Source organism: Drosophila suzukii, assembly GCF_043229965.1.
Source record: "Drosophila suzukii chromosome 2 unlocalized genomic scaffold, CBGP_Dsuzu_IsoJpt1.0 scf_2c, whole genome shotgun sequence".
Lineage (NCBI taxonomy): Eukaryota > Metazoa > Arthropoda > Insecta > Diptera > Drosophilidae > Drosophila > Drosophila suzukii.
Window position 1 is genome coordinate 2,935,299 of NW_027255896.1, and position 13,435 is coordinate 2,948,733.

General features: G+C 39.8%; 1 protein-coding gene and 1 long non-coding RNA gene across 20 annotated transcripts in view; one reads left to right on the forward strand and one right to left on the reverse strand.

The window, feature by feature from the left end:
- Window positions 1-13,435, reverse strand: part of LOC139353985 (tyrosine-protein phosphatase non-receptor type 21-like) — a 358,621-nt gene that overhangs the window by 290,334 nt on the left and 54,852 nt on the right. For 11 of the 19 annotated variants that reach the window (XR_011605043.1, XR_011605044.1, XM_070998186.1 and 8 more), the window contains exon 2: window positions 11,112-13,056. Coding sequence is in view for 17 of the 19 variants with exons in the window: in XM_070998186.1 (XP_070854287.1) it covers window positions 11,112-13,056 (1,945 nt within the window). In the remaining 2 variants the exon portion in view is untranslated. Of the gene's footprint in view, window positions 1-5,140; window positions 5,726-5,805; window positions 5,844-7,391; window positions 7,463-7,484; window positions 7,567-11,111; window positions 13,057-13,435 lie in introns of those variants that run through there. The other 8 variants (XM_070998195.1, XM_070998196.1, XM_070998192.1 and 5 more) reach the window with 8 other exon arrangements.
- On the forward strand, window positions 7,520-10,580 carry LOC139353986 (uncharacterized). The gene is made up of 4 exons (XR_011605045.1): window positions 7,520-7,617; window positions 9,611-9,705; window positions 10,066-10,340; window positions 10,400-10,580. It is a non-coding gene; the product is annotated as an uncharacterized lncRNA (long non-coding RNA).

Consider the following 13,435-nt stretch of genomic DNA (forward strand, 5'->3'; position numbering starts at 1 on the left):
GCTTCCTTCTGCCTGTTACATACTTTCCGACGAATCTAGTATACCCTTTTACTCTACGAGTAACGGGTATAAAAAGGAGATTATGGTCAAGAATTTCGATAGCACAACTGGCGTCCCTAGAAAGTTAATTCCGAGCCCGTATGTATTATCAAAAGTACTAAGAAATTACAAATTTTGGTTAAAAGATGTTGAAGGATTCCAGGTATCACGCAACCCTTACCAAGGTGTGTGGAGCATGAATAATATTAAGCACTGGGTAGGTTCCAAAAAGAAATAAAAAAAAACCTTGATAAACTATGTTAAAAAAATAATTATCAATACATATAAGGAAAATCAATAAGAACTGCAACACATTTTGTAAATAAATAAACTTTAATTGATGTTCACAGTGATCAGGGGATCATACAGCCAGGATGGCCGAGTTGTAGTAGGACATAGTTGACATGGCTTACTGTACGACACATAATGTAATATATTAGTACGACACCGACTGTACGATAGAATAAGCGGGAAACCTAGTTTAAGTTAACTGTAAACGTCATATTGTCATCCCTTTCTACCGAGTACTGCAGCATAAGAGATCGGAGATACGTATACCTGCCTCGCTCACACAGATGAGCGAGAAGAAGGAAGGGGGAGAATCGTTGCGGCACTCTGTGTGATACGTTCAAGGAAAGAGGTTGTGAAGTTACGAAATGAAGAGTTTAAACCAAAGCTATCGCCGGAGTACTTTTATTGCCTATTACAAAAAGAAGCTGAAGATATCAACTTCTCCGATTCATTTAGGACAAACAAACTTCAAACATTTCCTTAATTGAATTTTTATCCGCCCTCTACTCCCTAAAAGGATCCACCCCTGGCATGGACAAACGCATCCCCCTCCTTTAAAATCAGAGTTCTCACTCACTTTAATAATATTCTAGGTTCCCACATCTAGGTTTCCACAAATTCAGCCTCATACTTCCCATCCTCAAGCCTTAAAAACCCCAAATCGAACCTAAATCATACAGACCAATTTCCCTAAGCCCAAACCCAAGCCACAAAATTATCGCCAAAAGGTTGTGGTGGTTTTTTACCACAAACAAACTAATTCACAACAACCTGTTCGGATTTAAGAGGGGTAAATCTGTTCTAGAAAGTCTACTATATGTAGACCACCTAGCAACAACATCCCTCTCCTTGAAGCGCCACCTGTCGATTATTTCCCTAGACTTTTCCAAGGCGTTTGACAAAATAGGAATACACTCTATAATCCGACACCTTCAAGAATGGCAGCTAGGTCCTTGAATCATAAAATATATAGCCAGTTTCATGACAAATAGGAAAATATTATCAAAAACGGTCGAAATATGTCCATTAGTTTTCCTCTTAGAGACGGAATCCCACAAGGTTCTCCCATTTTCGTAGTTCTTTTTCTAATCTGCTATAATTTCTAACAAAAATAATTTCCCGCAAGAGGCAAATCAAATTTACTTCTTACACTGACGATTTTCACCTAGTCATCCAGCACAAAAGACATACAAACTTAACAGTAGATCTCACTTCCCTCTTCGAAGAAATAAAACACTGGTGCTCCTACACAGGTGCCTCCTTATCAGTCGACAAATGCCAAAGCCTACACATCTTTAGCGAACACAATTGCAAATCCAAAATCCGAACCGGCTCCATAAACATCCCAGAATCCAACAACACAACTATTCTTGGTCTCACTCTAAAAAACAGATATAACTGGTCCACACACATAAATAAATTAAAAACTAAACTCTGCAATCCCCTAAACATTATCAAACACCTCTCCTCTCCTAAATACAGCACCAACACATCCTCCCTTATCCAAATTATTAAATCCATCCTTATCTCAAAGCTTGACTACTTCTTGCCCATATACGGGAACACTCCTAATCACCTTACTAACAGGTTAAAAACAACACTATACTCCGCAGTCAGATCAGGTAGATGCACTTAGGACTACACCAACTAACAACCTGCTAATAGAAGCCAATATAAGCTCATTTGACCACCGTAAAATACTCCTCACAGCCAAACTCTCAAAAAAAATCATACACTCATTTGGCTCTCCCCTTAAAACCCTTTCTGAAACCTCTTAAAATAAATTTTCATATCCCAGCACAATAGACCGAATAATTGACTTTTGTAAAGAATTTCACCTACCCTTCACACCGATTAAAAACTACCATAGTAAAAAATACGACATGGAAATTATAATTAAAGCCACCAACTTAACACTATCAAACTATAATGAAACACCCTCCCATAATTTTCTCTACACCGACGGCTTTATGGCCAACGGTATAATTAGTTATAGCGTAACCAACGAAACCTATCCGATCAAAGCAGGACTCAGTCCCCAACTACTCACTCGTTTTCCCCAGTGAACTAATAGCCATCCACGAAGCCATTAAAATTGCACCAAAATACCCAGGAAAACACGTTATCTGCTCTGATTCCCTCTCTGCCCTTAAGTCCCCCATTAACTCTAACAACCACTCCTATTATCCCATAACCATATAAAATATCGTCACAAACCACTTCCCAAAAATTAAACTAATTTGGATAAAACAGCTAAAGAGGCACATAAAACAACAATGCCAACATGACATCTCACACTTCCAAATCCAAATAAACTGACATGGACAACAGAGTTTCTAGTTGGAACAAGCAAATACTTTAATCATCCCCGCAAACCATACGAAGGTGGTCCGATAAGTACTTAGCCTCCAAAAGAGAAACGAAAATTTTGGAAAAGTGGCGATTTATTTCTTAACATAATCTTCTTTTAGCTTGATACACTTGACCCAGCGGTGCTCTAACTTCTTTAACCCGTCTGAAAAATACGTTTTCTCGAGGTCTGCAAAATAGGCCTCTGGGGCGGCGACGACCTCCTCATTCGACGCAAATTTCTGTCCAGCGAGTGACTTTTTCAGGTTTGGAAACAAAAAGAAGTCATACGGGACCAAATCTGGAGAATATGGTGGATGGGGTAGCAGAATTCGACCAATTTGGCCTTGGCGAGGGCGGAAGTGTAAGCCGGTGCGTTGTCATGATGGAAGAGCACATTTTTCTTCGCCAAGTGGGGCCGTATTTTCTGCAATTCGGCGGCGAATCGGCCCAATAATTCGGCATAGTTCAGCCCTGTGACTGTTTTGCCCTTCTCCAGGTAGTCGATGTAGATCACCTTGTGAATCCCAAAAAACGGTGGCCATCACCTTTCCGGCCGATGGGACAGTCCTTGCCTTCTTCGGAGCAGGTTCGCCGGGTGAAGTTCACTGTTTCGACTGTTCGTTGGTCTCTGGTGTGTACTAGCGGATCCATGTTTCGTCGACGGTCACGAGACGACGCAGATACTCCTCCGGATTGCGCTTAAACAGCATCAAACACTGCTCTGAAGTCCGGTTGTCTGGAGTGAGCAAACGCGGCACCCATCGCACCGACATCTTTTTTATGCCCAAAATTTCATGCAGGAAATGACCCACGTGATCTTTTGACATGTTTACTAACTCAACTATCTCGCGTATCTTCAGTCGGCGGTCTGCCAATACGAGATCGTGGATTTTTGTCACGTTATCCTCCGTGGTAGCCGTTCTCGGGGCACCTGGGCGTGGCTCATTAAAAACCGACGTGCGACCACGTTGAAACTCATTAAACCATCGCCATCGAAGGAGAAGAGTCACCGTACACAGCATCCAAGCGCTCTTTGATTTCGCTGCGCGATTTCCTTTCCAAAAACAAGAATCGAGTCACAGACCGATATTGCTCTTTCTCAATTTTTAAAAAATCCGCGGACACGTCCGATTCCACACGCAGTCAAAACAAAACTGCGAGTCCGATTTGGCTAAAATTTCGACAGTAGCCGTCTACGAGAATGTACTACACGATAGTAAATTTCTCTTGAGATAGTGACGCCATCGGGCGGTGAGGCTAAGTACTTTTCGGACTGCCCTCGTATGTCGCATATCTCAAAAACAAACTAGAAAAACTCAACTACTCATCATCAACTCCGGTTAGGACACACTAAACTTACAAATACTCTCTACATCGATAGATCCCTCCCCAATACATGCCTATTCTGTAACAACTCGACAATAGACCTTAACCACATAGTAATCCGCTGCCCCTCAGTATCCCAACACAGAAGATATACGTTTGACTCAGAAAACCCCAGTAACACCATCGCAAACCCTACCAACATCAACATTAACAAAATCCTCTCCTTCCTTCGTAGAACTAATATATTCCATACCATTTAAGAAAGCTGTCTCTATATAATATAACCTATACGAGCCGCAAGCCTTTGTTGCTAACGATCTAATTTTAAGTTAGCTCATAGGTTTACTTTGTTAGTTAAATTTATATAAATAAATATTGCTAAGCATTGCCTATATGTTGCGAATCTTAGGCTCATGTTATCTGTCCGTATTAACGCTGATATCTTGGAAACTATAGGAGCTAGGATGTTGGGAATTGGCATTAAGATTATTGGGCTTCCTGCGCAGTGTCAGGTGCCAAGCCCACTCTAAAGCCCACAATTGTCCATAACGCTAAAACCCATCTAGCTCCCATATTTTTTAATATTTTGTAAAGATTTATTTTCAAATCCTTTATTACCAATACCCATCTACATGCCAAAAATAATTAAAATCTGACCATTCATTAAAAAGTTATAACCAAAAAAAAATTAATTAATTATTAGCACTCATTAGAGTGCGAGAGGGATGGAGATATACTCATACAGAAAATAGGCAGCTTACTAAATTCACTATAGCCACCTAAACAGCCGATAAGTGCACGATAGGTGGCGCTTATTTGTTAGCTGAGTAACGGGTAACTAATAGTCGAGGCCATTGAATATACCGTTTGCTCTTGTTTTCATATTATATGTATTATGAGAAAATTATATGTGTAAATGAAATTAATTGAAAAACAGTGAATCTATATATATGTATTTGTATATTAACTTTTTAAAATAATTTTTTTTTATTTAAATAAATATATTTTTTGAAAATTTGTTTGGTATGAAAATAAAATTTCGTTAAATAATTCTGGAACCACAGGAACTACGGCTGATACTTATCCCGAAACTTAGTTCTATAATTGAGCACACAATGTAAACAGTACCATGTTCATTTAAAATATTTATTATATAGAACATTTTGTAGTAATTAGTAGTACATCCTGTTTAATTACAGAACTTTTTTCACAAATACCGTCACCTAACCGTTATTTTACGGATGTAAATCTGTGTTGCCAACACAAATGCAATGAAATGCAAGACTAGCATTTAGGTGCGTAAACCGAAGACGCCGGGCAAAGCCACACGACCGTTTACAGTGTTAATGTTATGGCAGAGTGGTGGCAGAGGACTCGTAGAATCCACCACTGCTTCTCAGCTCATAAATGTTACGCACTTGCTTATTCGTTCCCTTCAGATCTGGAGTCGGCTTCGGGTCACACGTAAGAAGGTAAAAACACAGGCACAGCGTAAAAGACGGCCGACGAAAACGGATGTCTTATAATCTAGCGTTCTTTGCCGTTAATCGGTGCTCGCAGAGTCGGAATTCGGTGTCCGTTATTGTAAAAGCTAAACAAAACAAAAAACTCGTAATGGAGTGAGAAAAAAAGCTTGACATCGCTAATCTTTTCGGCGTTAATCGACGGAAAACAAGCGTTTTTAATACGTACGTCGGCAATTTTACTTTTACAAATGCTTTTATAAGTTTAAGTCAGGTAAAAGATACTATAATTAATTAATTACAAGCAAATAAATTATGTAAATTATTTACTTACAGTTTTTATTGTTTCCTTGCCCTTTACCACAGCGCTGCCTGTGAAACAAAAGTAATATACATCTAAAATATGTTAAAAATTTATATTTATTTTCAGCATTATTAATCTACTGCCCAAACAACCCTGACTAATGTTTCCGCAAGGCGATCCAATAAATTAAAAATAAATAAATAAAAAATAAATTTAATGTATAAGCCTATCTTAACATTTTTATAAATTATTTATTATACGTTGTCACACATGAAATCACACGGTACATGTTTAATTTTTGTATTTTTACTCTGGCAACTTTGTGTAAGGGGAAGGGAGCGTAATTTTCGTCGCCATTAAAAATGAAGCTGCATATAGCAAAATTAATGAAGGGCCGTTACGCATCTTGAAGCTTTTATTGGACTTTGGAATTGCAAAGGAGCAAAGACAATAATAAAATAGCAAAATATATTTCTTGTAACATTTTGACTTTTTTAAAAATTTTATGGAGACAAGTTGTGTTTAAATCTTTTCAACTACTGTTAAGAACAGTTTCTTAAGTTCGGATACAGTCGCGGCTTTAAAGTTAAAAAGTATAAAATATATGGCTAGAAAGATTTTTCAATATTCAATGCCGTTCTAAAGACACAGCGGTGACACGGAAATCCCGGCCGAACGCTTAAAAAAACTTGAACTTTTAAACGTGTTTTTCCCGAATCCAATTTTTTTTTTAACTGGTAGCAACGATATCCCAGAAACGATTCGACCAATCGCTTTCATATTATTAATATCTGTACAACAAATGTGTGGCTATCGTGTGAGTCGTTTCTCGTAAAAGGTTATATTCGATTCGTCGAAATGTATGTAACAGGTAGAAGGAAGTGTTTCCGACCTTATAAAGTATACATACTCCAATTGGGGCGGGTAGATTTAGGTGCCTAAATTCGTGTGGGGAGTCGTACTCTTTAAATGGCGTTTGACACCCCCTCACTTCTTTCCGGACCATACAAAGAGAACCGCCCTAATTACCCTTCAGTTCCCCCAGTGGGGGAAAATTTGTCGCGCGTGACTCCAAAACATTTGTTTGGGATGTCAGCTTTTTCACCGCATGGCAGCTTCATAGGACTTTTCACTTTTGCCTTATACGTATATGGTATAGTATAAAATGATATAGTATAAAATGTCATCGAAAAAAATGGTTGAATATAAGTTATTATAATAAAATGTTTTTCTTATTTGTATACACTTTTTAATTATTTTAATTTCATTTATTTGAAATGTATTGGATTGCCATGCCAACACATTAGTCTGGGTCGTTCGGGTTATCCAATAATAATGCTAAAAACATATATACGTTATAAATTTATTTTAGTTATATTATTATTTGTTTCTCAGGAATAAAACATTTCAGTGCTGCGGCTAAGAGCGAAACAATAAATGAGCAAAGTCATGCCTAACGGAATCACCGAATTTCGACGCTGCGCCGACTTTTCTGCTGACGAACTGAAGGGTAAATCTTAATTAGGATCATTAGGTAGAACTAGCCATTGCACAGTGGTTCCGTCAGAGGCCAAAAATCAAAAAAACCGATTTTAAAATATTTAAATTAAACTTACACAGTTTGTCTCTAAAATGTCCAATCTTCCAATTTGCAAACCGGTTTTCGCTGGAAACCCAACGGTACATTCTAAAAATAGAATCAAAAGCATGAACACGTGTTCATTTCAACAGCGCATCGGAGCTGTGGTGAAATATTTCAAAGCAAAAGCGCACTTCAAATCGGACTGGTACCTGTTCAAGTTGATAAGTTTATATTATTCAAAATGGATTTTGAAGCTCAAGGTATTTATTTTACTTTATGAAATTGATTTATACTAACTTGATATGAAATTATTAAAATCTAACTTGATATGTGAAACCTCTTTGTTTGTACCTGTTTTGTGTGTCTCAAATTTGTTTACCTAAAGTTTTAGTTGTGATCCCACACGATTCCAAACAAGGTTTTTTTTTATATTTATCAGAGTTTTAAGATTTTAAAATCGTTAAAGTTAGGTGCGGAATGTTGCGAATGTAGTTGTAATTGTTAATATGCTAACACGACTTCTCATTTTTTCAAGGTCAAATTTTGCCAGCGCGCTGCAGCGGAGCCCCTGTGTCGTCTTTTGTGTCTCTGTTTTTGTTGTGTCTTTGTGTTCGTCTTTTGTGATTGTTTACAGCTTCTATTTGTCAGTTTATTTCTTTTACTTAAAATTATTCTACTTATTTTTCCGTTTTTCTTTTATAATTTTTGTTTGCATTCCCAAAGGAGATTCGTATCATTGTGTATTTTCACGACATTATATTTTAAATTTATGGTGCACCAAAGGTGGTAGCAACGCTGCGAAATTACGGGAAATTATCGAGGATGTTCAAAATAATATTGAGAATAATAAATTGGCTTACAATATGATTGTTTAATTTATGATTTTTTGATATGATATTATTTTAGTAGGTGTATAGCTTGAAAATTAGACGGGGGAAGATATTTAAATTTATGAAATATAAACAAAATAGTTGATTTTTCCTATGGCAGCAAATGTAAAACTACACCAACCTTATAGTCTGGGAGTTTAGATAACAAACCTCTAAAAATAAAAAAAATTTGCATACTAATTTTCTATTTAAGGAGGGGTCTTCTCATTCAAAACCCGTTTTTTGGACCCTTTTTAAAAAAAATCTTATTTGAAAACGCAAAAAATAATTGAAAACTTTTTTATTTATTGTATTACAAAAAGTTCAAAGTAAATAAAAAAAAAAACAAGGCAGAACGCTAGAGTCGAGTACCTCGACTATCAGATACCTGTTACTCAGCTAAATAGAGATATGCAAGTAGCAAAGCGAGATTAAAATGCGCCACCTACCGGCGGTATACAGATTTAAGCGTTATGGGCGTTAGAGTGGGCGTGGCAAACTTTTTTTGGACTAATCGATAGGTATTGACGAGACCAATACATTTCAGTTGAAATTTTTTATCTAGCATAAAAATTGTGGGCGTCACAGGTTTTCGCGGTTTATGGGCGATAGAGTGGGCGTGGCATATTCGCGTAATAAACTTGCGCTGCGTATAAGGCTACGGAATCTAAATCTGAAATCCCAATTCTCTATCTTTGATAGTTTCCGAGATATCCACGTTCATATCTACGATTTTTTGAAGTTTGTGGGCTGTTTGTGGGCGTTAGGGTGGGCGTGGCAAACTTTTTTTTGGGTCAATCGATAGGTATTGATGAGAACATTACATTTCAGTTAAAATTTTATTTCTAGCATCAAAACTGTAGGAGCCACAGTTTTGGGCGGTTTGTGGGCGTTAGAGTGGGCGTGGCACTCTACTGAAACAAACTTGCGCTGCGTAAGAAGCTCAGGAATCTGCACGCCAAATCTCAATAGCCTAGCTCCCATAGTTTCCGAGATCTCAGCGTTCATCCGGACAGACAGACGGACATGGCTAGATCGACTCGGCTAGTGATCCTGATCAAGAATATATATACTTTATGGGGTCGGAAACGCTGCCTTCTGCCTGTTACATACTTTCCGACGAATCTAGTATACCCTTTTACTCTACGAGTAACGGGTATAAAAATTGCCTCGATACGAGGGCTGTTCAAAAAGTAATGAGACTTCAAAGTTGGTGGTGGAAAAAAAAGGTGTCGTCACGGCGGCGATCGTTCCTATAGCAGCTATATCATATAGACGTACGATATGGCCATTTCTTATAACATACATATATTTATAATATTTTTTTTTAATTTTGGGGAAAATTTTGTAACAATATAATAACTAAAAGTAATTATGGCCGCAGCTCCATCCAAGCCGAACCACTGTGCATTGTCCGTATGAACGTTGAGATCTCGGAAACAATAAAAGCTAGAAAGTGGCCTTTTACCGCAACCACTGGTAAGTGAAACCAAATCTAAACAAGAAGGGAAGTTAACATCAGCAAGCCGAAGTTTATATACCCTTACAGTTATATTACTAAATTTAATTCCAAATTTTTAAAAATACAAAAAATGATATTCCCAATAGTATAAGATAATATGCCAAAAAAACTCCGAAGCTATAATTGGTTTCATATTATTTTCCCTCCAATTGTCCTATCTTTCCTCTGCCAGCTACATACTCGTATATAATATAGTCGTCCGATTTTGATAAAATTAAATTCGAAGTTCAGAACTAATTACAAAATGTTATTTTCAAGCGTAGGAGGTTATATGTTTAAAAACACCAAAAATATATATTTTTAAAATTTTTTTTCAGATTTTTCCTATGGGAGCTATAAGATAGAGTGGTCCGATTTGACTGGATCCGACTTATGTACTACCTGCAAAAGAAGGACGACTTTTGGGAAAGTTTCATCCCGACAGCTTTAAAACTGAGAGACTAGTTTGCGTAGAAACGGACGGACACACGGACATGGCTAGATCGACTCGTCTAGTGATGCTGATCAAGAATATATGTACTTTATGGGGTCGGAATCGTCTCCTTTACTGCGTTGCAACCTTCTGACTGAAATCATAACACTCTCTGCAAGGGTATAAATATTGTCATTTCCATATTGTGCGAATCAACTTTGTGAATAACTTTCTTAAAGGCAATGCTTACAAAGTAAAAATGAGTCAAACGAGAATGCGCTGCAACTACTCCTCCATCCGGATGTGAGTTTGACACGGAACTATGTTTACAAAACGGTTCGATATTTTTATATCCTTTGAAGTTATCAAGTTTTGATTGAATGAAATTAATTTTGCAAGCAACTTTAGTTTATAATAAAACTTTATCATTCTTAATAATTTCTTGAATATTTAAAAGAACTTGGAAAATTTGTATTCAACAGCGGGTAGAATGGGTAAAGATAATAAGGTAGCATTTGCATTAGGGTTTCACACCATTTGGATACGGAAACCATGGTAGGAAGGGTATAGAACCAGCCTCTTTACAACATCAGAGAATGCTTAATGGAATGTAGATATGCACCACACCTCAGTAACCCTCTTATTAAGTGCACAATAGTTGGACCCAAAGTTAAAAGTTACTGATAGCGTGTGATGGACGCCCAGAGACTGATTGCCAAGAAATTACCCCAAACCTACTGAATGCTACCCTAACACGGGTCCCGTCGGGTTTTAAATTATGGATAGAGCGGATTTAGTAACGGATTCAGTAAACGAATTTCTGATAGGATTCGAGATCAGGACAAGAAGCTGCCCGTTGCCTGCACTACTACCTTTTGCGAAAGTACCCGCCATAACTTAACATCTACGCCCACCAGTACAACTTTCAACTTGATGCGAGGCCCGTCTTACCTCTGAGTAACCACAGTTCCCGCACCTGCAGCAACTGCCTGGCTCATCGCCGACTGCCGCAGCTGAGACATAATGGACGGCTGCTCCTCGATCATGTTGAGGTTCTCGAAAGTGCCATGCGGCGGTATGTAGGGCTGCGATTTTCCCATGTGGCTCACATACTGGTACTGGTGCATCATGGTGGCTCCGGAGGATGTGGGAATGTGGCCAGCATGTCCGCCCGCGGCTAGAGCTACGAACTGTCCTCCATTGAAGAGGGTGCGGTTGGAGACTAAATCCGGGGAGGAGCCACTTACATAATTGCGGTACCCTTGCAGCGAGCGGGGTGTGGCCACGGCCAGGTCAGGCGTGGATGAGGAACTCAGCCGATTTACATACGGCGGGGGCGCCTTGTGACGTATCATATGCATTCGTTGTGAGAGCTCCAAATACGCTTGAGCTGGACTAATAGGCTGTGGATGTGATTTCGGTTGATGCTGCGTGTGATACAGGTTGATGTGATGATGGAGAGCAGCTGCCGACTGGGCTACGTCCGGATAACGATGTGCACTAAGGTGACTATACAAGTTATCGCTGTGCACACCCGGATTATGGACATCCGGCTGGGAGCCAGCATAGTAGGCATTGCCGGGCGCGGTCAATGCCAGAGTCAGGTTGTTGAACTCAGCCGAAGGAGTACTGTACTTCAGTTGCACTGCCGTCTCGTAGTCCGGCGCAGGACGATATGTGGGCAGCATAGCCTTAAGGCGCTCACGCTCCTCGTTATTATTGCTGCTTTCGTGGTGAAGCAAGCCACTGCTACTGCGCAGGTTGTTGTTGCTTAGATCTAGGCAGGAACTGCTTTGCCCGAACAACTGATTGGCATTAGCGACCAGCGAAATGTTCGAAGAAACTAACTGCTGCTGCTGTTGCATCCGCTGCTGCTGTTGCTGAGTATGTTGCTGTTGATGCGGTGACAGTTGTTCGGTGGCTGCTGACTCGGCATAGTCGTACTCGACGAAACCAACAATATCCACCCCCAAAGGAGCGCTTTCCACTTCTGCGCCACTTCCCAGGCTCGATGGCGTAGCGGTGTCAATATGGCGCTTGAAGAACTTATGCTGGCTGATAGTGAGCTTCCAGAAGTATCGGGCTGTGTCCGCCTCGCCAAAAATAAAGCTTCCCACGATACTGCCGCCGCCATCCAGCTTATTTTGCTCGATCTTGATTGTTCGCTTGTCGATGGTCACCGTGTGGAAGTCCTTCCAGGGAAAATACTGCCGCCCGTTGTCCGCCCTCACCACCATTCCATTAATGGCCAGACCAAGAAGCAGATCGTTGCCGAGCGTGTCTTTTGCGGCAAAGCGGTCTTCCCCATACCCGTCCAGCTGCTGGCAGCACTGTATGTACATCTCCTCTGCTTGGCTCTGACCCAGATGAGCAATTCCCGCCTGTTGCTGCAGAACTTCCACGATCAGACCCTCCAGCATGCTGTCGTCGTTGGCTAAGCCCTGCATGTTACACGGCAGGATCAGTGACTTCTTCAGGTAGTCTTTGCTCTGCTTGTCGCCCTGGTAGCTGTCGTACTCCGCCTGGCGGCAGTAGAGCGCCAGCAGTATGGCCGTGCGGATATCGCAGGCTATGCGGCCTTCATAAATGTCGCTCTTCAGCTGCAGAAAGTAGTAAAAGCGAGTGGCCTCGTCGCTCAGGTGTCGCACTCCCGTGGTCACGTAGTGTCGCACCCGCAAGTAGATCCTTGGCCCAGCTGCATACTTCTCCAGCTGCCGGCTGAGCGAGCGCTCCAGTTCGATCCATTTTAACTCGTCCTCCTTGTCCTTGCCCTTGACCAGGTACCGCAGACCAAAAAACTCCGGTTGCTGGATTAGAAGACGCTGGCAAACGTTGTCTAGACACTCCTGTCCCTTACTCTCCGAGCTGATCGTGCAGTCTACCGTGCTGGAGGTGTCTGCAATGGAGGTGAGAGTAAAATCGTGCTAAGCCATACAAAACATTCTAAATTTGCCGCACAAAAACAACAACGGCATGCCGAACAATGTAGATATATTGTATAATCTCTTTTGCGACCTTGTTTGATTTTTGAACGGATTAGGCCAAAAAAAATATAAAAGACTTTAAAAAATGTTAGTACCTTGTATTTTATATATGTATATAGTAGCACAAGAAGTAAGAGAAAAAATTTTTTATTTTACATAAAAAAAATATATAAACCATGTAATATCAACAATTTAAGTGTTAAATCGGCTCTAACATAAAAACCAAAAATAATTATAGTATACGGTTTCTGTAACAAACGTATTACCTTAATTGCACAAAAAAAATTTTAA